At 32.1% G+C, this 27,384-nt stretch overlaps 2 protein-coding genes across 2 annotated transcripts; both read right to left on the reverse strand.

Moving 5' to 3' along the window:
- Positions 1–12: 12 nt before the first annotated feature.
- LOC133677866 (transcription factor GTE10-like) lies at positions 13–6,819 on the reverse strand. Its single transcript, XM_062100003.1, has 10 exons — positions 4,723–6,819; positions 4,571–4,619; positions 4,320–4,478; positions 2,062–2,135; positions 1,879–1,948; positions 1,696–1,776; positions 1,507–1,622; positions 1,339–1,405; positions 1,119–1,249; positions 13–1,039 (listed from the first exon to the last, which is right to left on the reverse strand). The coding sequence occupies exons 1-10, from the start codon at positions 6,067–6,069 to the stop codon at positions 758–760; spliced, it is 2,376 nt and encodes a 791-aa protein (XP_061955987.1). The 5' UTR covers positions 6,070–6,819; the 3' UTR covers positions 13–757.
- A 9,135-nt stretch (positions 6,820–15,954) lies between these two features.
- Positions 15,955–17,195, reverse strand: LOC133678322 (uncharacterized). The gene has a single exon (XM_062100614.1). It carries the CDS (start codon positions 17,146–17,148, stop codon positions 16,183–16,185), a length of 966 nt encoding a protein of 321 aa, XP_061956598.1. The 5' UTR covers positions 17,149–17,195; the 3' UTR covers positions 15,955–16,182.
- Positions 17,196–27,384: the final 10,189 nt, after the last annotated feature.

Below are 27,384 nucleotides of genomic sequence, written 5' to 3' on the forward strand. Positions count from 1 at the left end.
GGAGGAAGAGGATTGGTCAAAGAAAACGGGTAACAAAACAAATCAAAGCAGAAACAACAACAATTCAAAGAAGTTACAAGCAGAGCACAAGGTCGGTCCACCATATCATCCCCCCAATTCTCCTCAAAGGGTAGCAGCGAGTGATCTTTTTTAATATAGAATGCAGAAACTGATACATTCCAGTCCCTGGGGTACCAGACTACGCAAAATGCGATAAAAGACAGTGAAGTGAATGCCATTTCCAATTGCCTCAGCTTTCTTTTAACTATACATATTACAGCTCCTCCTCCTCTAGGTTGGTTACCTTTCCTGCTCCCTAAACCTTCTTAATGTGACCCCAAGTGCCCACTATCCCATACAAAACTAGAATTTCCTTTTTACAAAAAAACAAAAACTATAATAAACAAAACCCCAAACACCTCTTTCTCTGGCGATTCACAAAAGTCACCATATTCTAGCGACAACAAATTGGTGGTTTACGAGCTTTTAAGCCGCCCTCCTGACCAAGAATAAGAACCGAGGCCAGGAAAACAAAAACCCAGTAACACCATTTGCTGATGTTTCCCCCCTGATAGCCCGAGGCTTGTCCTTTTCAGTTGGTTTGCCACCAATGGAGAGTTGAGACTCAATCCGTCATAGGTCTGTGTGCTTGTCTGCTGTATTGCATAGGGGACAGACGATTATGTATGCCCGTAGCTCTTAGGACCACAATTTTATAAAATTCTTGACTGGCACAATAATCAAAGCAGGAACCTAATCAATCAATTTCTCCCTCCTCAACATCTTTCGTTAGATCTGGAACACTAGAGGGTGGTTCAACTACTTCCTCTTCGTCTTCGTCATCTTCCTTCATGTATAATCCTAGTTGCTCTAGTGGGTTACTACCCTGAAGCTTGAAACTACCCAGCCCATTTTGAGAATGATCAGGGCTTGTTTCCTCTATGAAACTTGGAAGCTGTTCATCATGATGGGCAATCCTAAGCATTTCTAAGTCTTCCATAAACTGACAGTTCTCATTGATATCAACAGTCTTTTCCATCTGCAGAGAACAAGAAAATGTTTGGTCGTATTCTAAAAGAAGCATTGGAGATGGTTTTGCATGGATGTATTAGCCTTACCTGTATCAATGCCTGACGTGCAGCTTCCCTTTCCAGTTCCCTCTGCCTTTTGGCTTCAGCGGCAGCTTCAGCTTCAGCTTTCCTTCGAGCCTCTTCAGCAGCCTTAGCTTCTGCCTGTAACCGAGCTTTTTCTGATATCACAGATTAAAAGATAAATCATTGCTCCTGGAAAATAACATCACATGACTCAATTTATTGTTGAGTGACTGCAATTCCAAACCTTCCTTTTGCCTTCTTTCAAATTCCTCCTTCTCCTTCCGCAATTTCTCAGGATCACGCTTTTCACCCTGAATTCCATATCACGGAGTGAATGGTACACACCCATAAACAAAACAGAAGCATGTACAATTACAGCAATTAATAGCATGAAAGTTTATGAAAGGCCAACCTTTTCAAGCGCCTTTTCTCGAGCTTTAAGTATGGTGTCAGCAAAACGGTTCCTCAACAAAGCTGCACGATAGAGCTTTTCAGGAGAGACTTGCCTCTCAGGTGGAGCACTCTCCCCTATAACATTACAGCATGATGAGTGAGATGAAGTCCCACATGTAACAGCAATCTTCTTAATGAGTATGCTTACCCTCTTGGTGGCCATCTGCCTCGGCTGCAACTGGCTTACCCTCAGTATCCAGCTCAACTTGGGCCAGCCCATCAACAGATTCTGAACAAAGCATGGCGAGCAGGATTTCAGATTAAATTTGGCCAAAACAAACTCTAAGAACCCTATAGCATGCATAATATGAAATAAAACCTAAAAACTCACGATTTCTGACAGCTGGATCACCAAGATGACTTCTCTTTTGGACTACATTTTCTCCAGGTTCCATTTTTTCCTATAATTAGAAGAAATATAAGATAAAAATCAATGTTACATCTAAAAGAAAAGGCACGACACTTAAATTCATACAATTTTCTGACTTGAGCTGATCAATTTATGCATGCATACCTCAGTAGCATTAATGGGACCAGATGCTTTAACTGCATCAGATTCACTACCAGATTCACTGCCAGAATCTGAATCTGAAAAAAGAATCACATGAGTAAAAAGAGATCATTAAACTAACCACGAATGCGCTCAATTTACATATATAACCTTTTTCATCTATAGAATTTAAAAGGAAAAAAAGAGAGAAGGAAATTAACCACCACCAAATTAGCAATTACTAGGGGGAAAAGTTAGCCAAACCACACATTCTTATGGTTATTATACACGAACTTTGTAAATAAATAACATCATCAAGGCAACACACTAATTCCAAAGCCAAAACAGAGCACAAACCAAACAGAGAACTTCCGATTTCCTATTCTAGCCATGGGGCAGAACCTATGACTTGAGTTCAATAACTGGGAGAGGAACTATGTGGGGCACATGTCCCACTCTCATCTCTCACATCAATTAACTATTCAAGGCATGGAAAATAAATGAAAGATAGGTTTTAAGGCTCTTACTTCCACGCCCAAAACGATAAAATCTTAGAAACTGATTATGTGAATATAAAAATCATGAGAAAAAGGTTTCTTTGCTCAACTTCTGATTTATTGTGTCAAAAAACCCATCATGTTATGACATTCACATGTCATGGACAGAGAATGACATGTTGTAGGATGCTACTCAACCATGACAACAACTGGGTGAAAAGATATTTATTCCAATCACTTGATGCATAACCCACAACAGTTCTAAGCTAAAAGGACACATCCTTTGCATTCATCTTCACGTCTTGATGACAAAAACACCTGCAATGGCCCTTTCCTGATCATAACATTCAGGAAAATCAAAATCCATCAGAATAACTGAGCACTGGGCTCTAAGCAAAGTCCAACGAGCCCGCACTTCTTCGGTGTGAATTTCAGGAAGATTTGATGATTCTTTTGTCCTGATCTATTTTTGTATTCTTTGTCATGTATGATGTCTCATTCCCCAATGTGATGTATCTTCACTTCTATGAATTAACAACTTTTTCTGTTATAAGCAAAACACTTGGTAGTAATTACCACCTACAAATTATAAACTCGCACCTAGCCCATTGCATTGAACTGTTTGAACAATGGTTCTTAACAGAGCAACTGTCCAACAACCTATATCAGAAACATGAAGGGCAAATGCCAGCATGCATGCACATATGATATTGCACATAAATTTGGCCAATAAAAATGATCATGAATTGGGAAAAACCGTGCCTTTGTATGTTTTGATGGCACTGCAGTACATGGCAACCTTTTTCCACTCTTAAATCACGTCAAAAAAGAACAGCAATTGTTAGATTCAAATATCCATAGTGTTTCAATATTATGCTCCACTACATATCCATGCTAAAGTGTAGTACAGATCAGACTTGCATCTTCTACTTTCAGAGAAACATTGAACACGTATACCTAATGCCATAGCCGGACTGAACTCAAGGGTCAGATATAAGTTCGTGACAAAAAAAATATAACTCAATACCAACAATAAAAGCAAGCCTTCTAGAACACACATTACTCTAAACAGCTGAAGGCAGATCTTGGCTGAAAACAGGGAAGAAAATCATTCTCCACAGCATCTTTGCATCCACCAGAAAGCAAGGGGAAGTAATGCCAGAGTTTTAATTGGGCATGATATTCTAAGAAACTATTGACAGGACACGAGGTGACATGAAATCTTATAGCTGCCTTCAAATATTTCACTATCCAGGAATATGCTGTGAGACATCTGTTGTAACTTGATGAGTTACCAAATATGCTATACAACTCTTGAGTGGTTTGGCTAACAGAAAGGAACCAGAATCAAATTACACCTTAAGAAAAAAATCAGAGTGGAATTAAGTATCAAACAAGGTGCAATGGCAGCATGACATTCAAACAGAACTCCATCAAAGTTCACAAACGTGTGCCTTTTAAAGTTACACCAGAAGTCCACATTCGTATCAAACAAGGTCCAATGGCAGCATGGCATCCAAACAGAACTCCATCAAAGTTCACAAAGGTTTGAATTTTAAAATTACACCAGAAGTCCACATTCAGCATATGGAAAAACATCTTAATGTGTGTTTCTAAATTTTGAATAACTAATGTCTACAATTAATTTCCTCATTTAAATCTAGAAATCAAGTATGCATAAACAGCAAAATTGCTTATGAGTACTCCAAATATTGGAAAAATATATATATAAACAAATCCCCAAAGAAAAGGAAGTGATGATGAAAAGGTTTACAAAACACTTACCACTTGAAGATGAGCCCGATTCACTATTGGAGCTACTTCGACTGCTACATTTACTGTTTTTATGAGCCGCCTCTTTTTCTATCTTTTCTGGAGGGTAGCTTGAAATAGGAGGATCATTCCCACCAACAATATCTATATCTTCTTCAGCGGTATCATTGCCTAATAAACATGATGTATAAGTATTCAACTGGCAACAAAATTACCATGCATAATGCAGTGAAAATGCACAAAATTAGAGTAAAAGAAAGTACCTTTGCATGGTTGCAATGATGAATTGCTAATCCCTGACTCGTTAATAATCTGAATCAATAAAAGCCACTGCTCATCAGACTTTTATTCAACATTTCCAGGATAAAGAACACATCACAACAAATGCAAACAAACATGAGAGAAATAGAGGTACCTCCATTTCACATGGTTCAGCTTTTGATTGGTTTTTCTGTTTCTCCAGTAAATAGTTATCTAAGAGTTTCCGTAAGTTGAACAATATATCATCACCGAGAGCATCAATATCAATCTCAATCTCATCCTCGCCAGTCTGGCCAGCATTTCCACTATGCTCTTTTAGGAATTCAATAATGTTTTCAGGCAATTCAGCGAGCAATGCCTCCAACTCCAAGCTCAACTTCTGTCTCTCCTCATTTGTCATGACTTTCCTGATGGGCTCTGGTTTGACCTTATTGTCACTCGGTGTAATTTTTTTCTTTTTCAAAGGTGGAGTATCAGTAGTGGTTTCCTTTTCTATATGAGCAGTTGTTTCCATTTCCATACGCACATCAGCTCTTGATGGCACTGGTTCTACATCAGCGGTAACAGGAATCTTCTTCTCAATAACTTTCCATCTAACTTCAAAGAATTTACTAAGGGTCTCGGCCATGAAATGGAAATCATTTCCAGGGGGGTTATACTTCATTGCATTTGCGAAAGTAAGTCGCACATCTGCAGCAAATCCCAATGGACTTGAATATTCACCAGAAATAATCCTGCTCTTCACTGTACCCAAATCCATTGGGTGTTTAATGATAGTGAAGTAGTCTGGTATGTTCATTTTCACCACATCAACAGGAGTATTGAAAATCCAACCAAACTGATGTGTCATCAAACGATTTAGTAATGTTTCACACTGTTTCATCAACATAGCATTAGTTATACCAAGTGGAGCAGCTGACCTCACTGGCTCAAAACGCCCTGATGTACCCTTTTTTGATCGAGCCCCATTCCGACCTGGAGGAGCCCTTTTCTTACTCTTGGGAGCTGATACTTCAAATGACCTGTGGACACCTTCTAGAGGAAGCCTCTTTTGGCCATCACTGCAACTCCGAGTATCACTAGAGGGCGATAACAGAACTGTATTTGAACTCAATGAAGCCACTTTCCTATGGAGGATTCTGACTTGTTCAAGGTCATTTTTCAACCTAATTTCCAAATCCTTCCTCTCCGCTCTTGACATCTTAGACAATGACAGGATTTGTGATGGTACACCAAATGTATCATACCCGTCCACATTCAAACTAATGCACTTCCTCTTGGGAGCAAAGGAATCTCCTGATGCTGTCATCTCGGTGTCAACACGTCCAGAGCTCCCAAACCCTTCTGATTCAGCCATGGTCTCAGCAGCATGCCGGTAATCTGGAACAAATCCAGAGGAGTGCCCTTTGGAGAACTTCCTTGATTTCCCCATTGGTTGTGAAAGCCAACACGTTTTCAATTCCTTCTGTCCAATAAACTCTATAGGAACAGTAGGTGCCATAAGATAAACTTCCAATAACTGCACATATCATCAACTTCAACTATTTAACTTCTTATTTCCCTCTTCAATTTTACCATACACGTTTATTCAAAATTCTTTAAACTTCAACGAATCCAGTTTAATAAATAAATAAATAAATATTTACTCTTGTTAATTTCCTTTTCTCGCAAAAGTTTCAGAACTTCCACTACGATAGTCCTCCTTTATCTGTGAGCAGCAATATCAGAGATCATCATAAGATTATATACCAATTGCATGTCTTTAAACCCAAATTCATCTGAAGCAAATCTTGAATAAACGATCTCTAAACCAACACTGATCTGATTCATTTATAGGAAAAAACACTAAACCCCCCCCTCTCTCTCTATCGCTCCGAAATTCAAACAAAACGTGAATTTTCAGAAATTAAAAAGCTTTAATTTGTTTAACAAAACAAAATACGTACTCAAAAGAACCCTTACAACCTCCTTTAAGCAAAAAACCCCTCAAGAATCGGAAACCCTAGATAGATCGAAATCGAAGCTAGAAATAAACCAACCGACACGAACACAATGCGACTGAATACAAAACATAAACCCTAGAGAGAGAGAGTAATCAAGGCTTATTAATCAAACCACTCAAAACCTGGATCTCCCGCTTTCGCCTTTGATTCCAACAAACCCTAGAGAGAGAAAATCATTTCTCTTCGCGATTAAGATAGAGAGAGAGAGGAGAGAGAGGAGAGAGCTTGAATAAGTGTGTGATATTTCTTGGGCTAGTTTGGTCCTCTTTTTAAAGGCCCAGTTCAGCCTTATTTGTCCGCCGCTGTTAAAACAATCCTCACCGTTTAGTTATCCACTGGGTTAGATCTGATGGCTAAAGGCTAATGATTTCTTATACCACCGTCAAGTTCGGGATCTAACGGCTCTGATTTACTCCCTGCCATTCTGCGTAGATCGTGTTGGGTTTTTTACAAATAGAGCTTCTAGACTCTACTTTATCAAGATTAATAACAAAACACGCGCTCCGCATAATTCAATGGTATAATCGCAGTGTTGTGTTAATACGTGTAAGTTTGCTAAGAAATTTACACGTGTAATGTTTTCGTGGGAGCGTGTAAGTAATTTTGAGGTGAGGAGGGTGGTTGATGTGTAAGAGAGAAAAATCATCGGGGGTTGGTAAACACGTATTTTTGTTGACACTAGATTTGGTATTTAGGCTTCACAAAGATTTTGAAAACAAAAATCTAATAAGACCCAGCAACCAAAATAAGTTAAGTTTATTTAAATCACATGGAAAAAAAAGTCAATGAAAGCAAACTGGAATATATATATATATATATATATATATATATATATATAACTGATAAATAAGGATTAAAATTGAAAAACAAATAATGTATTATTAACTTAAATTGAAAGGTAAAATTAAAAAAAAACTTATATATAGATTTAAGGAAAAACAATTATAAGAATAATGCTCAAAATGAAAACATCATCGCATGATTAAAAATACATGAACATATAGAATTTTTTAATGTATTTTTTAGATAAAAAATATTAATATAAATTGAAAAACTTATGCACACATTCAATTAAATAAATTATAAAACTTTATGTAAATAAATGAAAAGAAGTAATTAATGGTAAAAAAAAGATAAGTGGAAAAATTAAGATATTAATATAAATCAATATATTTAATATCTCAACACGGATTATTTACCGGATAATATTTAATGAATTTTTTTATGAAAATTAATTTGTAATAGAGATTGACACACGTAAAATTTATTAAATAAGATAAAAGAAAAAAAATTATTTAAGGTTATACATGATAAAAATATTGTAAAAAATAAATATTTAATCTATATAATACACACATGTATATAAATTAAACATGAATCATACTAAACCCAAAAAAAAAATCACTCAATATAATTAAAAAATAATTTTTATTTAATGAAGGATAAAAAATCCAAAAAATCATAGAGAAAGTTTATTAATTAGAACATAAAAAAAATACTTAAAAAAAAACACACACACACAAGGCTGCTAGAATGAAAAAAAATTGAAAAAAAAAACAAGGTTAGGCACGTATTAGGCGTGGCTAATGCTTGGTTCAATAAAGAAAAGCCATTGGTCTAGTTGGATAAGGTAGACGTATCATCCACCCCAGCTGGTTGTAGCAAAAAATAAATACATGTCGTTTATTAATCATAGAATTCAGCCATTGGTCTAGTTGGAGAAATGAGGTTCATTTTTTTACTTAAAAATTTATTTTCAATACATAATTGACCTAAAAACACTAGGAAACATCATAAAAACCTTGTTAGACCAGTTAATGACCTCTAAAAATGCAAAAAATTGGCCCAAAACTCAAAATCAACCTAGAATTATAATTTTTTTTTAGTTTAGATATGTTTTTTAGGTGTTTTGAAGGTAAAAAAAACCCAATAAAAATCCCCTTATCATATAAAACTATTTAATATAAAAATTAATAGTTTTAAAATATCATTTTTAAAAATTATAAGAATTGGTCATCTAATAGTTTAAAAAATAGGGGTGGAAATGAATTGTTAAAGAAAAATCCAAAAAAACTCATGTGTTATATATTTTTCGCTTTGTTCGGGGCCTTTCAATTAAATCCTCACAACAAATAAAAACAAGCAATTAAGTTTTAATTTGGATTAAAAAAAAGCTTAATTGTATAAAATATAAGATCAAATATCAAATTAATCTTTTTTTAAAAATCGCATTATTGGAGTCCAAGGTGAAACTCGAGAGAATGAACAGTAACAATATCTATGGTTAAAAAACCGCACGCTTTATAATTGTACGACCAGGTGACGCGGCAGGTGAGAGCTATTCTTGTGCTCCTCCCACGTGCTCGATTTTGTATGATTCCGAGCTTGTTTAGCTTCGGACAAATCTTTTTGTCCCTTTGACGTTGTCACTCTCACTTTTTTACTGCGGTGGAATTTGTTTTTTGCCGGTAAGTGAGTGTTTGTGATGTAACACTGTCATTAAACTCCAAACTTTAGAAAGATCGAGTTCTGAAAACCTAGATACGAGTTGCCTTATAAGACCCGCTTGACCTGGTTAAAACGACATCATTAATTATATAGGCGTAAGTGTCTCTTTGTGGACTCGGTGTGGACCCGGATTATGCTGCGAGACCAGACTAGTTTTTCCGAGCATGAAATTAAGTATGGTCATCGCAAATAAAAAATGAAGAAAATTTGTGATTCGAGTAAGTGATCAGTTATATGATTTTATTTTATTTTAATTCGATAATAAAACAAAGACAATGATGGCAGAAGAATTGAATTTAAAAAACAATAACGATAGCTTAAGAAAAAAAATATTTTTATTAAAAAAAATATATAACTCAATTTTGAGCCTCTTAAATATAAAAAGATGAGATTGGATAAAAATGATCTAAAATTAGTTTAGATCAGCTCGAGTTAGCATAACGAACATGTAATCTCGACAATCAGAGCTGAGTCAACCTTGATTATCCCTTCAAATCCACGATCCGTGTGATGAGATTGGATAACCTGATAAAAAATAAAGAAAATCACAACTCTTTTTTTAAAAAAAAAACAATGTTGAATGATGAAAGCATAAAAGAAAATGGATGAAAAAAATTAAATGATGTCAACACACGTTAACTTTTCAAACTCGTGACTTTAGTCATTAGACTATAAATACCTGATATGGAAAAATCATGAAAATCAATTCTCAATCAATCAAATATTAAATGATAATATACAAAATGATTCAAAACATGAATGGTAATTACAAGAATGAGGATCAAAATTAAAATAATTTTTTTATTGGAAGGTGAAATTGAAAATAAAAAATTAACAAAGGACCTAAAAAAATTAAAATAACCAAATGAATGAAGATTAAAATTAAAATAAAAAATAAAATAATTTTTTTATTGAATGACGTAATTGAAAAGAGAAATCAATTTACCGAAAGGAACCAAAAGAATAAGAATCAAATTGAAAAAAAATGATATATCCCAATTGAAAGATAAAATTGAAAACAAATAAAAATTTTATAAAAATATCAAAAACAAAGATTTGAAATCAAAATATCAGGAACCAAAGAGGAAATTCTCATAAATCAAAAGACAACTATTAAAATTTACCTGACCAACACTAGTTTTGAGATGAAGAGAGAAAGATGACATCACTGGCAATAAACCGTGTTCTTGTTGGCAACACACGCCACTCTAAAAAAGAAACACCACGATGCTTTCAAAGACACATGTGTTATTGTTGGCAACACATCTCACCTAAATGGCATGGACGCCTCTCATAATTTGTAATGTGCATTGCATTCACCAATAAATATATATATATATATATATATATATATATATATATATATATATAGAAATAAATATTTGATCATTTCGAAGCTAAATTCCACAAGATAAAGTTTTTCATTGAATTAGAAAGATAAATTTAAAGTGAGAGGAAAACAATATATATATATATATATATATATATATATATATATAAAATGCATAGTATATATATATAAAATGCATAGCCAATTTTAAAGTTTTTAGATTTTTTAAAAGTTTATACTACCAAACATGAAAATAAGTTTTGTTTTTTCTCTCCATTTAAATTTAATTTTTTTTATAAAATTAATTAATTCAAAATGTTATAAAAAAATAATTTATCAAAATTTTGGATTAATTAAAAATATATTTTAGATGTTGTTTGACTAAACGCCATTTGAATTTTACTTTGATTTTTTATAATAAGAGCACAACAATCTTTTTATAGTATTAGAAGTTCTTTTCAGGGACCATAATTGTTTTTTAAAAATTTTATGCTGTTGCTTTCCTTGCTACTTTTTAGTAATAATAGTATATATTTTTATTGTTATATAATTAAATAATGCTATTTTAGAAAAATAATATTATAAAACCAAATCGGTCCATAACTCAAAACAAAAGGCCAAAAAAAGTTTAATTGGAAAACATATAAAATTGGTAGATGGAATTTCAAAAAGAAAAAACACCTCCAATTTAGTAGGTCAACTTTAAAATATCTTAATCTAATTTTTTATCAAATTTCAATTTAAAATTAAACCGCGTTTCGATTTAACTCAATCAATTTGGAAAAAAAAACGTGATTTGGCTATAAAAAATATTCAACATGACTTTCTTTAAACATTAAAATAATAATATATTCGAATCCTTAGCTAAGAAAATCCAGAACTAGTTTTGATAGACGATAATATTCGGAGCAAGGTATCCGACCGTGGGCTACGTGCTCCAATGACATTAGCAGTAGACCATCAGCTGGATTATAATGGACCAAAGGCCCAGCCCATCAATCGTCAGCGCTGCTATTTCATAAGAAGCCCACGCGAATCAATCCCGGTAAGCGTCCACAAACTGCACTCACGGAGCTCTTCAGAGTTCAGATTTAAAAAACCTAAGTACATTTGAAAAATGTATTAAGTACTTGTCAGGCATGGGCCAAGCCGACCAACATGTTTGGTTGGATTCACAAACATCTGTAGTCCAGCCATGTCAAGGATGTCTCCATGATTAGCTACTTCACTGTTCATGTGAGCTGGCTTCCATGTTTTCTTTTAAAAAAATTTATCTTTCATTCCTATCTTTTAATATTTTATTTATTTTATATAATGTTATTATAATCTCAAACAATCACTCCCTATATTTAATTAATGCTTAATTTTATAAATATCTATTTTTATTGTCATATTATTAGTATTATTAGGTAAGAAATAATTTTTAAAAATTATTAAACCTAATGATGTCCATGATCTAACTCGTGGGTTAAACCGTGAAACCTGAGTTGATCTAATATGTTATCGTCTTAATATTAAAAAAAATGATGTCACCTTGAATTTCTTTTTAAAAAATACAAACAATATTTTTTATTAGTCGTTCATGTTATCTTCAGATTTTTCAAGTTAATTATGTTACGTTGAATTAATTATCACAAGAGTTAATTTTAAATCCATGCTAAACAAGGGTTCGGGTGGAGAGGTTTGAAGATTAGCTTGTTGAGTTGAGCCCTCTCTTTTGCTTTCTTTTTTTTTTGGTAAAAGAATTCCATCTTCCAATTCCTTTTCTTTTGATTAAATTCTTTTTAGTTTTTTTTTTAATTTTATTTTTTAATATTTTAATTATTCTGTAAAATGTTCTTCGTATGCCTGAGTATAACGTCATCCTGGCCGTCAATATCCATGAGACACATTTAAAATTGCGTGATGCTCTAGTTAAATCTATACCACCATTGTCAGTACACTTCTTTAGCTTGCTCAAGTATAATTCCAAAACGATCAAACTTCAGAGGGAAAAAAAACCACTGTTACTGCCCTGCATGCATAGATTGCTTCAGGAGAGACAGCTTGCAGAAGACAGAGACAGTTGTAGCGTAGACACTACTGCCTACGGCTCTTCGTCTCGGTATTCTCTTTGGTTTTGCTATTTAGTTATATTTTAAAAAAAAGTTTTTTTTTTATTTTAAATTAGTTTTTTATATATATTTTTAAATTATTTTCATGAGCTATACTATAAAAAAATAATTCAATTTGATGTGTTTTTTAGCAAAAATGTTTTTAAAATTACAAGAGAATTGACCTAACATGATTTGATTGACCTAACATATTTAAAACAAGCTAAATAATTGATAAAAAATAGAGTTTGACTAGTAAAAAATAATCAAGATAAAAAATTTATTTAAATATTTAAATAAAAAAATATTAAACCGACTCAGATAAACTCGGTGAACCTGTCAAAGCTGCTATCCAGGTCATAAAACCCTGATAACTTTAAAAAAAGAAAATAAAAAAATTATTAAATCTAATTCTTAATCAACCCAATACTAAAGAATGTAATTCAAAACAAAATATAAAACTTAGTTTCCAATCAATCCAATATTGAATAATAAAATTAAAAAATAACATAAAAATCAAACAAGTCAACTAACAAAATTCATGATTTGAGTTATGAGACCGAGATAATCTCATAGAATACAAACAAAAAAAAATATGAAGCACAATTCCTAATTGGTCCAATATTGAATAATAAAATTGAAAAAAAAATCAACAAAAAAGGTAAAAAAAAAACCCAAGTCAACCGGTTTAACTTGCGATCTGAGTTATAAAATCTTGATAACCTCATATAAAGCAAATTAAAAAAATCATTACGAAGCCCGATTCTCAATTCATCTAATGTTGAAGGATTAAATTAAAAAAAAATAGAAAATAACAATAAAATAACTTGAGTCAACACTAGTTAATATATCAAACTTAGGTTAGGAAACCAAGTAACTCCATAAAAAGCAAATAATAAAATAATAAAATTCATTTTTCAATTAACCCAATATTGAAGGATGAAATTGAATCTAGTCAATCTAGTTAACCCGTAAAAATCGCGACTTGGATAATGAGAGTGTGATAGCCCTATAGAAAGCAAGTCAAAAAACAATTATGAAGCTCAATTCCCGATCAACCCTATATTGAATGATCAATTTAAAAAAATAATTAATTTAAAAAAAGATAAAAAACTTAACCCGAGTCAACATTATTAACCCACATAACTAAAAATCAGGGTCATGAGATTGAAATAATATTATAGAAAACAAATAAAAACAAGTTATGAAATTCAATACCCAGTAAACCAAATGGTCGAGGATAAAACTAAAAAAAAACCCTAAGTTTAAAAACTAAAATAATAATTAAAAAGAGGCCCTAAAAAAATTTGAAGAGCAAAATGTAAAAAGCTTTTTATTAGATGTTAATTAGGTGCGCATCCTATTATATGCTGCGAGCTACACTTAAAAATTCTTTTTTATTTTAAAAAAATAAAGTTATGAAAAAACAATTTGGTGCTCAATTAGTCAATATTATAATCTTCCGACTCATCTCCATACTTATATATAATTAAATCAAATAAAATACATAAAACTTAAAAAAAAACGTAAGCTTAGAAAAATAAAACAAGCGAGTAAACTTAGATGAAATTTCTAAATCTAGATTAATCCTCTAAGCTCGCAACTCATGAAATTCTAAACCTGTACTCAATCAAGAATTTAAATTCTAAACCAATTTAATATTGAATGATAAAATTTATTTAAAAAAATATCAATTTTAAAAAATCACCAAAGTAAAAAAAAATAACAATTAAAAGAATGAATATTAAATTTGATAGGAAAAAAAACTGAAGGATGATTAAATCATAAAAAAACCATTTATAAAAAACCATTTAAAATAAAATAAATAGCAATCAAAAGAATAATAATCAAATTTGATAAATAAAATAAATTTAAAAGAGGATAAAATTAAAAAAGATAATCAATTTTATAAGTTATTAAAAATAAAACAAATGATAATAAAGAGAACAAGAACAAAATTTAAAGGTAAAACAAATTGAATGACTGCTTTTAAAACTTGAAGTGCAAGTGTGAAAATGAAGGGAGAGAGATGAAATAAGGTGAGAGAAAATAAAAGGTAGCTGATGTCAAATTGAAGTTCCATTGACAACATATGCTGTCTAAGAATGAAGGGGTCATCAAAAAGATTTGAACATCGCTTTTTAAAGAGGCGTGTGATTGTCGAGCATCCCTATTCGTGCCATTCGAATAGCGCGACGCCCATCACGCGTTGAGACATGCAATGCATTTGCTAACTAGTTTTTTTAAAATATTATATCTATATAACCCGAATGAAAAATATAAAAATGCTTTTGAGTATCTAATTCACTTTACTGTGCTTGAAATATTAAGAATATATAAAACACCCTTGAACATCAGTTTTATATGTTATGATTTCAAGGATAATATAGTTATTTTACCGTGCATCATAAATGTAAAAAAATCAGTTTATCCCTCGTCAATACAGTAATGAGCAATAAATCCTTATGAAAAAAGACATAATTCTGGTTTATATTAAGAAAAAGCAAAGTAATCATTTTAGTATAGATTGTTATAATAATTTCCACATCATTTAGATTTTCTTATAATTATTTAGATTTTCTTATAATTTGGTATTATGGTGGTTATAATTTTTTTTGAAAAAAAAATTCATTTTATTAACCGAATAACTTTTGCCTTTTACAAACCTAGGTTATGTAGAAATTAAATAGCTTATTTTTTATTAATAAAAACCTATTTTTTATTTATTTTACATTCAAAAATCTATCTTAGAACAATTTAAATGTATACATTTTTTGAAATCACAAAGACAATTACTTTTCTTAAACTTAAATTAACCTTTTAAAATCACAACGGCAAAAACCACTCAACACCAGCACATTAAAGGATAAATTCCAAATTTTCAAATTACCCCCCCCCCCCCCGTGTGGACGTGGAGCCCTGGATCCCAGCTCATGTCCTCGCCCTTGTCTCCAAGCATCATCTTTTTTCTTCTTTCCGCCCTGTACGAACATCCCCACTCTCTCTCTCTCCTCTTGAAAAAGACCAAGCCACCCTGGCATCCTCCACCACCATCATCTCTCTCTCTCTAGCTTACTTTTTAACGTCCAAACAATCTCCTATCATAGACATGTTAAACAAACGTACGGGAAACCCAATCAAAAGCCGTGCAAGCACCACCTCAAACGCTAGCCCACTTCCAAGCAACTCCCCCGCCTTCTCCCGCTCTGCTACCATGGGAGATCGTAATATACGACAGGCGACAAAGATTTAAACAAGCGCAAGAGAATAATTAATGAAATGATTTAAATTAATCTTTTATTACATGAAGCTCTGCTTTCAAAAATGTCTTCCCGACAAATTATACTTGAAGAGCGAACATAAAACACCCAAAGCAAGTAAAGAGAGACATGACATGATAGGAGCATGGGGGAACAGTAAAAAGTTCTAAAAAAAGCAAACACTAGGTAAGCTGGACCAACCAAGAATATCCACAATTTTAAGGTTATAATCATCATCAACATCATCATCATGTCCATGCATGTCAAAGCATCGTTTTAAGGTAATTAACAAAACTAATACATCTACTTAATTAGGTCATAAGATATTGATAATGATAATAATAATATAAACACCTGCACAATCCAACGTAATCACAAGATAGGCGCCAGCTGAGTTTTCTTTGATTTAATTTCTCTTCTTTACCGGCCCAAACAAAGAGCAGTCTTGACGTCCAATCTCCATGCAAAACAACCACTGTCCATTCTCCACACATCACACGGCACCGTAACGATTGAAATCTTCTCCTTCCCATTAACCCTACACGTGTCGTGCTTCTGGTACTGCACCTTAACCCTGCATGTGAAAGCCTTGTGACCTGCTATGGTGACCTTCATCGGCACTTTCTCCTTCATCGCCAACCACACAAACACCTGATGATCTCCTCCCTCCCCTTGGCCCACCATCTTCCTATAAGCCTCATTTTCCCACGTCACCCTCCCATAACCGTCAGATATAAACCCTGGGCACGTGTCCTTCTCCATATTAATCTTCTTCTCATCATCTGTACGCCCTAAACCATCCAAATCCACCCACGTGTCAGTTACGCATTCAACTGTAACACACGATCCCACTATATTCACCACTCGTGGCATCACAACCGTCTGATCCGCTGACACACCAAAGCCGACCGTGTGATTCTGATGGCCAGCTTGATCTTTCACTTTGCCATCAAAACTAAGCCATTTACTTTTTACTGGCTTCGGCGAAACGGAACCCGGAAACACTTCAGTCTTGAGTTCTTTCGTCCCGAAATCTTTCCGATCAGGTATTTCCGGCAAAAGAGGCAGAGTTACGACAGAATCGACCACCGCCTTCTTCTCTTCACCTAAAACCTTTCTTTTTCTATTACCACCACTATTACACTTCTTGCTATTCGTACCCTTGCTGGTATTATTGTACTTTCTCTTGCCTCTTCCAGACCTAGGGCTGACGTCACTCATTTCTGGCGATGACCCACCACCTGAAACAGATGAACCAGAGGTGGCCGTGGCTGGTTTAGGCGCTATTGGCCTGAACCTTAACATGATTCGGTCCACCTTTGACATGCCGTTCCCTCCTCCAACACTTGAATATCTTGCAATACAACACCCTCCGCTACTATCCATCTCTCTCTCTCCCCTCGCTTTGTTTATCTTAAATGGAGGTACCGAATGCAAGGTGGTGTCGTGGTGGTATTTTATAGGGACTGTGGACACGCATGAAGGATGAAGACACGTGTGAAGACAGGGAGTTTAACAGCACAGGAAGGGGATTGGTTGGGATTATCAACGTGGCGTTTGTAGGGGTTTCTTTGGGCCCCACTTAATTGGGCCCAGCTTATTATCAAATCAGAAGGCGAGAAGTTTCATGCTCAAGAGCTAAAATAGGGACACGTAAGTTTATTCGGTCTTGTGCATGGACGGGTAAGGTTAAATTTTTTGACCTTAATAAAGTTATTCTAGGAGCAATAGGTTTTTTTAGTTGGAGATGGAGAACTCGTGGACCAATGGAGTTTCGATAGAAATGAAAGAGGGAGCGAGGCAAGTTTCTATAAATAGGAGGGGAAGATCTTGCCAGGTGCACGGCGGATGTAGACCAGGATCTTGCTGTCGTCTTAGAGAGAGAGACAGAGCCGGGGGGGGGGGGTGATTTTCGCTTGTCTCTCTAACTGGTGAAATGGACAATGACCGGTGTCTTCACGGGTTTTTGCCTTTTGGGTTGCATAAATGCCCTTCAGAGATGCTTCGTATTCATAAACGAGGGCTTCATGGTCGTTAGTGTCCGGAGAAAGTGGATTTCGCCATGGCTTGAACTGGAAAGAACCAAAGCATTTAAAACTTATAAAATCGACACGGCTAGTGATTTGGAGCTTGGTTTAAACCATGTTTTATTTTGAATAATTTTGAAATTTAACATAATAAAAAGGGTTAAACTCGATTAATTTCAACAAATTCAGGGGAGACAGGAAAATATTCTCTAAGAACTTTTATTAATTTTTATTCAAAATAATATTATTTGATTTTAAAAATTTAAAAATTATAGTTTTAATGATTGACCCGCAGCTGGGCCTTGCGTTTAGCTGATAACTTTAACATAGATAAAAAAAATAAAATTTTTTATTGAAATTGTTCATCATAGAAAAATGTAAATTTGATATACTCAAATTTTTTATTAATTTCTTCTATTTGAATACCCAATTCTGATTTTATCCATTTGAGTTATTTTAATTTTGTTACCGTGCTATTTAATTTGTTAAATGATAGCATGTTCGTTATTCAATTTTGCTACTAGGTTTAGATTGAAAAAAAAGAAAATCTTTTTTAGTTTTTATTAGATTTTAAGGACTCCAGTTTTATATATTTGAATACATTAACTTTTATTAACAAAACCTATTTTGCATGGAAAAGTATTGTCTATTAGACGTGATGTATTGTGGACTATAATAGTTTTTGCTCTTAAGAAAAAAACCGTTTGAACTAGCTTCTAAGGGTAGATTGGTATTTTTATAGGGTTGATTATGTCATTTTACAATTGTTAAGGGGCATATTTGTCATTTCATAAATTTTTTATACAATTGAATTATTTTAGTATCCTGAAAAGCGAAATTTACCTTAACTTAACTTAACTATTCTCAGGGGCATTCTTGGTTTTTTACTTTATTTAGAACAATGCAATGACTCTGCCACCTTTGAAATGAAAATTCTCAAAGCATCTTTGTGGGGATGAATTTGTCATTTCATAATGGTTTTTTATTAATAGCTATTTAGTTGTGGGGTGATGTTGTCTTTTGACACTTAGAAAAAAATGAAAAGTTATTGACACTTATTTTGCACCGGTCAGCACATCAGCCACTCCATCGTCTTCGGGTGGCACGTGTGTCTGATTGTTGTGGTGTAAAAATTATTTCATCATGTCATTTGATGCGTCTCAATGTTCTCTTCGTTTCTAGGTGGTCCATGTATGAAAATAATGTCTGGTTTGACGCCGATTTGATTTTCTTTTTTCCCTTCACTTCTCTCTCATCTGATTCAATTTTCACGTTGTCTATGGAAAATATCACAACAACCCTTGAACTTCTTTTCCGTTTAGATTCAATCTCTGTTTTATTTCAAAAAATCACTTCAAATTGAAAAGTTTTTTACTTTTATATTTCTTAAGTTTGTCATTTCTCAAATTTAATCCCCACTCTTTTGAATTTTTTTTGGAATGACTAGTAGATTTTATTTGTTTCTTGCAATTTTATCCTCATTCTTTTTTTATTTTCATGTTTGGTCCGATTTTTTTTATTGCTATTTTTTTTTCTAATTCTATCATTCAAAATTAAATTGATTAAAGATTGAGCCTTTTGTTTTAGCCCAACTCTGGGATTTAATGGGTTGTGATTTTAAAAGATCAACCTTAGTTTGCTTGGTTTTTTCATGTTATTAAATCGGGGTTTATATATATATATATATATATAGAGAGAGAGAGAGAGATTTGCCCGGGTTTCAAATTTCTTTCACTTATTTGGAAATCCTAGCGTTACCTTAACTTTTTTTCTTTTTAAGGTTGAAAAATATGTCTCATCTAAGGCGTTGCGTAGGCCACTGATATAGGCTTACTCAATTCATTTTTCATTGTTCTTTTTTATTTTTTTTTCACTTTTTCCTTTCAATATTTGGTTTGTATTAATTGGGCCTTCTATTTTGTTTCGATGTAGGTTCCATGATTTTATCATTGTTTCATATCCACGTTGCGAGTTTTGTAGGGCAACCATGGTTGGTCTGAGTTAATCCAGTGTATTATTGTTTCAATACCTTTTAAAAAAATATATCGTGCAACGTGTCATCATTTATATATTCAAAAAGTGTTTTGGCCAATATGAATTAAATTTTTAACTTTCTAACATATTTATATATTTTTAGGTTAAAAAATAATTCTACACGTGGCGAGCATGAGCCAAGAGCTAGTTTTTTCTATAACATGGTCCTCTTCATGTTAGGTTAGGGAAATGAAAAGAAAAAAGTAACGGCATGTCATTATATCTCCTATAATAACAAGAAAGAGTGGGCTTCGATCACAAAAATTAGAATGAATTAACATCAAGAAAATGAGAAAATATTATAATTTTTTTTAATCAAAAGAATTTTTTTTATAAGTTAATATACATTCATGGGACTTTCTTGTTATGGTGGTTAAGAGATCCAGGTCGATTCAATTTTTCCCCCTTCTTTTTTTTTTCTTAATAAATGTTATAGACAATTTGACCTTTTAAAATCATTTCTTATCTCCAACAAGGAATTTGAAAAAACTTCGTATTGGATTTGGGCTTTTCATTATTGTGTTTTGAGCTTAAAGTGTTTGGATTTGAATGCAAACTTTATTCTTGAACTTGATTTCCCCTACAAAACAAGTGTCATATCAGAATGAGAGATCATTCGATGCTTAAGTTAGTGAAATGTATAAGAGAAATAATATATAAGAGAGTATAAAAGGTGAGAGACTATATTTGTGAATGTTGTATTATGTCTAAACTTAATGAATGCTTAAGAGGCAATGTATAAAATAATAAAGAAATGGTCGTGTTCTGTTTAACTTATTGAATGAATAAGAAAATAATAAAAAAAAGAAGAGAGTGTATTTGTGAAGTTTGTGTTCTATCTAAACTTCTTGAATGAATTTGTGTTGAATAACTTATTTATCTAATAACCCAAGATATTTATAAAGATTTTTCATGATAGCTTACTTTATGAAAAATGATGTAATAATCAAGAATAATTATTTTTTTTCTAGATAATTTGAAAAAATTGAGTTGTTGGTTGTTATATCGGATTATATCATCGGTGAAAAGCTTGACGTTTAAGGGTAATTATTGTGAAAGATATATTGACGGCCCTTGATGAGAGAGGTCACAAGGTTCACGAGGTTGGCTGTGATTGAATTTCATTGATTTTTTCTTGTTGAAAGTTTTGTGATGTTGCCATGCACACCTTAATTAGAACTTCAACATGTCTTCAACGTCTTAAATTGAAAATTTTGTGATTTTTTTTTTAATTTTGATTTATGCACCGTTAATCTTTTTTATTCTCTCATGCGTGCCAACTTGTTTCCAATGTGATCATCGTAAAGTCTCCTATGGCACTTGTTTTTACAGGATAGCGTGGAAGTGGCTTCCATAACCCACCGATTTAAAGTAAATTCAATTCAAAGTTTTCACTTCATCAATCAACAAACGACAACAACCAAATCTTAGCCAAAGTCGTTTAATTGTATATATAATAGTAATACAAATTAAAAATGTTTGGGAAAATGACTTGTTTCTACTGATAGAGAGATGTTGCCACGTCACTGCCCATTTTATTAATTCTTATCTCTAGAAGCAGTCATGTGCAAGAGAGAGTTCCGAAGGAGTGGCCATACCGTGACGTTCATACGAGGAAAAACAAAACCCTAAATTTTAGAGTCCGTTTGTTCTTAAAATATTTTCTTCCATTTTTCATTATAAATCAACAAAAAATATATTAGAATAAAGTTATGTATAATAATAATAATAATAATAATAATAATTTGATTAAACATTACTTTTTCCATTTTTTGTCTTTGTAAACTCTCGGAAATTTATGTTGATGTGATGAAACCATTTTTTTAATTGATTCCACAACGAGGCAAGCACCCATTGCTTCACCGTTTCATGATATCTAAATTATTACAAGAACACCAGCCACTAATTCATTCCTTCAATTGTTGTCAAAGAATCTAGTACCTAGAAATTAGAATCCAAGACAAGAGGAAGGCGAGATGTCTTCTCCAATAGCTTCTGAACTAACTTGCTATAAATCTCAAATCACGTGTAATATCAATGATCATCATTAGTGTTTTTTTTCTGTATTTTAAAAATATTATTTTTTAATATGTTTTTTTATCATTTCAATTCACTGATGTTAAAAATAAATTTTAAAAAATATAAAAATATTATTTTAATATATTCTCAAACAAAATATATTTCTGTCTAATTTCTTATCCAGCCATTAAATTTAAAATACATAAACATCAAAATTAATCAATCCATCCCACATATCCCATGATCTAGGAGTGTTCTTCACCTTGTTTTGATGCGAGGTGAGACCTAGCTAGCTAGCCGCTTCCAACATCGTAATCAGTACACATTGATCATGGAGCTGGATTTTCTTTTCATAAGGCAATGTCCACCAATAGCATTCAGCCAGGTCATGTCAATCAGTGCTCTTCCCAGTTCCCAGAAAATGTAAAATACAAGGCAATTTTCTTCTCCAGCACCACGTGTCCATGCAAGCACTTGATCTCTTCAAGACTTGAAAAGAACTAAAACCTTCCTTGCCAGCCTGCCCGACGACATTTTTTAGGTTGTTGCCCTCTTTGAAAATGGAAGGCGCAAGGAGACAGCCACTAGTTTATTCAATATTTCCGGCACCGCAGATTTCCAGTGGACCCCTAGAAACACCGGAACAATTGTAGCCATCTAGATCGCGATATAACATGCGGTCAAATAATTGTTTGGCATTTTTAAAGATATTGAAATACTTTTTATTTATTTTATTTTTAATATTTACCCATCAAAATTATTAAACAAATATTTAAATAAAATATTACCATGATGTCTACAAACACAGTATTAGTGCTAAAAGAACAATAAACTTCTTTGTTTTTATATTTAAATTTTTTATATATATTTTTAGATTATTTTAATACATTAATAATAAAAATAATTTTAAAAAATAAAAAAATATTATTTTAATATATTTTTAAATAAAAAATATTTTAAAAATTAACTAAAATTATATTTGAAACACCCTCTCTTAGGCCCAGCTATCCATTAATTGACATCCCCAAATCGCGCGGTCTAGATTCGTGAAAAGAAATGTGATAATTGATGGCACAGCATTATTGGTATGGTTGCTTCGTTCGGAGTAATGAGATCTTCATTCTCATGGAATGATTTGTGTCTCAATCGTCACATGAATGTAGCAATGCAACATCAGTATTGCTCTATCCCTCCGTCCCCCTCTTTTTTTTTTATTTTATTTTATAAATAACTAAGTTAAAGTATACCAAAAAAAAAGCATAGATTCAATATAATCATATTTTTTAATATCGTTATTGTATATAATCATTATTTTTATTAGTAGTTGTTTATCTATTTTTTAAAATATAATTTTTTCACAAATTAATTAATTTAAATAAGAGTTACCTCAAGATTTTAAAAATATCCAATGATTAAAAGATTGAATTCAAGGTTATAAAAAAATATATATGGTAATCTGGGAAGAGAAAGAAATGAAAAAGAAGAAGAAGAAATAATGGGTCACCGAGATTTTATTTTTAAAATACTTGATACCATTAGAATGATCTTAACTAGATAATTTTAATAATACTTTAAAAGACTACAAAATAAGGTAGTAATTAATTGAGTATTTTATTCATAATTAATTTAGGATGGATTATAAACTTATTAAACAGTTTTTTAATATATCTTACGGACCCTAAAATTAATGATCATATAAGTCTTCAGTGAACATCATATAAGCAACCATAGGACTCGAACCTGAGATTACAGAGGGAACAAATCTCTTGATCCCAAGCTTTTTACTACTGACCCACCAACTAGATAGTTTCCTAATGGTATTTTAATTAAAAGGGAAGTGATTTTATTTATTAATTTTAAATGATTGAGAATTTTTTTTATATTTATTTTTTGCGGGATAATTCTAATCTTATCACTTGTGTGCTCCGCCACTTTCAACATGAAACTCCTGGTGAGGTCATAATGATTAATGACCAGTGAGATGAATAGCTGTTGAAGAGTCCTTAATTCTTCCATCGAGCTTCCTTTGCAAGTGTTCTCGCTATCCAATTTCAATCATCCACGTCATTTAACAAATAATTCTCATGAAAAAAACCTCAGATTTTCAACATCTTCATCATTATCCATGGAAAAACAGACATCAATCGTGTGACATGTCCCTCAATCCCTTGCTGATTAAAGAAAACACAGCACAAAAGCACTGCTTTCGTCGATTATTTTATCTTCTTCTTCAGATATTTAGCTTCAAGGTCGGGCCTTCGAGCATGTGCCTCCAATGGGATTTGACCACATCAAGTGCCATTCGAGTATTTTCAAAGCTGATCCCCTTTCTCCCGCTTCAAATAAATTAATTTTAGATTAACCTGTACAGGGTTTCTGCCACGTGTATCTAAAGCTGCTAAGCCCTGATAAGTCTAGGTAGATTAGGTTCAGACAGCTTTCCCAATCCAAGAAAGGATTCGAAATCTAGAACAACGCTCGAGGCAACGAAAGCGAAATATAACTCCTCTTTGGTATATCTTCTTATTTGTATGCCATAATGAGCGAGACTTACCTTTGGATTGGACCCATTAATTAATGTATCTTCTCATTCTTTATCTTTGTATCATTTAAAACGAGTTTCAGTCCTGTGGCTCAATCAGACCGAGCTCTATTTTTTTTTATTAATTTGATACAGTTTTATTTACTATTTAAAAATAATATTTATTATTTATTATTCATTATTCATAAGTAGTGTTTGCTATGCAAAATTTATTTAGAATAAGTCTCGAGTCCTCACTCTTGATTGGATCGAGCTCCTCTTTCTCTTTTCTTTTTTTTTTTACTTAATATAACCAGGTTATCTGATCTCATCTTATTTTACTATTTATAAACAATGCAATTTGCATGTACTATTCATACATGGCAATGCTGATCACTATTCATGTTATTTATAAAGAGTATATGTTCTCATATATTTCATTATATATTTTTTTAAATATTCTAAAGATATTTGTCAAATATTTTTCAAGCTATATAGTTTCAGGTTTTAAGAAAAAAAATAATCTAAACACTTACATGTATACTTCTCTATAATACAAATAACACAAGATAAAAAACACCCATCTTCTTTGCATGTATTAAAAAACTCTATTTTTTTTTATTTTAAATATTTATCTGATCATCACTTGAAAAAAATTCAAATAATAACTTAAGCATTGAAGTTTTTCTCTTTACATGAGAAACTTGTTTTACAGACTCCAAAGCTTAACATCCATGGAAAATTAATAGTTTTCTTATAAAGTTTTTCAACCACTCGATCACATCACCATGGAAGAATAAGAAGGTGTGAGACTGAGATTTTTTTTATTGTAGCAAACTAGATCGTTAATTCAGATTTATTAGACCCATAAACTTGTATCCATCACTCTGACATGGTTTTATGATAGCAAGTGTTAGACATCATTTTATTTTATTTGATTAATATAGAAGTTTTATTTAATTTACGTGCACATTAATTTTATAAATCTTAAAATTAGTGATTATGTAAGTTTTTAGTGGCTTTTAAATTTATGAGATTTAAACTGGTAATATTTAAAGAACAAATCTAGAATTTAATGAGTTAAATTATAGAAATCATTTTATTTCAAGTTCAAAGAGATGGGTAGAAAATAAATTTTCATAAACATGCAATTAATTTATCTAGAAACCTAACCAGGTTTGGGTATGGAAATGGTTTTTGGTTCGGCCATCAACACGTGGGTCGTCCATACAAAAACACATGTCATCAAACAATTGATTGGCTTATTTTGAACCTTTTCAAAATCACATCCGATGAAGACTTTTCCACTTATCCTTTCAGGACACACCCACGTGGCAATCATCAAGGACAAAGGAGACGGGTCAAAATTTTGCCATCTCGTGAAGTCCAAATAACCAGAAGTGTATATGAAATAAATACGAATAAAAAAACTTCCAAAAAATAAAATTAATTTAATGTAACAATCTCAATTAGGCAAAAAGAGCCGTTAAAATCATTCATGCATGGTCAAGCTATAATGAAAACCTAAAGTTTAAATTCCCCACTTCATGAGAGCATGAAGAAAAATTACAATTACAAAATATATTAAAAGATTCGAGTGTGTTTGGTTTAGCTTTTGTGGTTATGGTTGGGTATAACTCAATTATGCACAAAACTCAACCACAAAAGTTAATATTTCTTGTTTTTTATAACTTTTTAGTGGGTCTCACACCCAAACCTCAACCTCCACCTCTAAAACAAATACTCTCGGGCATTTCACTATAAGAGGGTGTTTGGGTGGGAGGTGTGGTTGTTTTTTTTCAAAAAGCTACCACACTTCTTACTAAAAGGCATGTATTTTTTGCTTTTAAAAAGTATGGTATGTGCTTTAAGAGGGTGGTACCTTAAAAAAAAAGCTACCACACCTTCCACCCAAACACACCCTAACAATTCATGGTAACCATAGGTTTTTTTTTTCTAATTTCAAACTCGAACTTTATTTTTTCATTTGCAACCTTTAATTGTCTCAACTAATTTATTAAAATTTGCTAAGAAACTAAAAACTTTAACCAAAAAGAAGCAAAGTGTAAAATAATAAGAAATTTCATGGTCAATCTTAAATTTTCTAGAAAAAATTCTTTTTAGTCCACCTGCTTTTGTTTTCTTACTCTTCAGTCATCCATTTAGTTTTTACAATTTTAATCTTGATTCAAATTTTTTTTCCTTGACATTTAAATCTCTGAGTTTGAGATAAAAGATAAAAAGTCATATAAAAACAATGAAAATGAGAAAAATTTGGTAAATGATCACTTTTCAGCAAACAAAACTCACTATTTTTAGGCCAAATAAACTTACTCTATATTGTCCAGCCACAACTATATGGATGAATTCTAGACAATCAAGCTAAATATCTTCTTCCTCTTTGTTTTTTTTTAATCAATATTATACTATCATCATCATATTTTTCACATCATTGCTTATCAGAAACTATTTCCATGTAAAATGTTTACAATGTATTTTTCTTATATTAAAGTCACAAATCTCAACAAATATACATATTATTAGAGATTATAACTATACCTCACTAATTGTTACCACTATGAACCCTCATTGAACAATTAGAGGGGGAATTTGTTTTTCATATATAAAATAATCTATATGATTTTTTTTGGTTTTATTTTTATATTTATAAACATTAATAATTTAAAGAGTGCGACTAAAAGATACATTTTTTTCCTTCTAAAATTCCAAAGAAAAGTCATTGAAATTTATAATTCTAATAAAAAAACTCTGGCTTCAGACATGAGGGTGCTATTATTCATAAAAGATTATGAAAACATGAAAATGTATGATTTATAATATAATTAATTTGAAAAATATGATTAAAAGAAAAAATTATTTCCAATGGTATAATGAAAGCATATAAAAACTGAGTATTATCAATTACAGTCTTAAGTTTACTTACAATAATATATTTAATATGCATGAGTGTGCATAGATTATAATTTCTTCTTTACATCTAAGATTATATAATAAATAATT

This window comes from Populus nigra, chromosome 18, assembly GCF_951802175.1.
Source record: "Populus nigra chromosome 18, ddPopNigr1.1, whole genome shotgun sequence".
Classification (NCBI taxonomy): Eukaryota; Viridiplantae; Streptophyta; class Magnoliopsida; order Malpighiales; family Salicaceae; genus Populus; species Populus nigra.

Excerpts from the sequence above, each read along its gene's own strand:
- LOC133677866 (XM_062100003.1), bottom strand. The coding sequence starts at position 6,069 with ATGGCACCTACTGTTCCTATAGAGTTTATTGGACAGAAGGAATTGAAA. Across the intron at positions 4,479-4,570 it reads ATCATTGCAACCATGCAAAG|GCAATGATACCGCTGAAGAA; the intron begins GTACTTTCTTTT and ends CATGTTTATTAG. Across the intron at positions 2,136-4,319 it reads ATCGGGCTCATCTTCAAGTG|ATTCAGATTCTGGCAGTGAA; the intron begins GTAAGTGTTTTG and ends TTCTTTTTTCAG.
- LOC133678322 (XM_062100614.1), bottom strand. The coding sequence starts at position 17,148 with ATGGATAGTAGCGGAGGGTGTTGTATTGCAAGATATTCAAGTGTTGGA.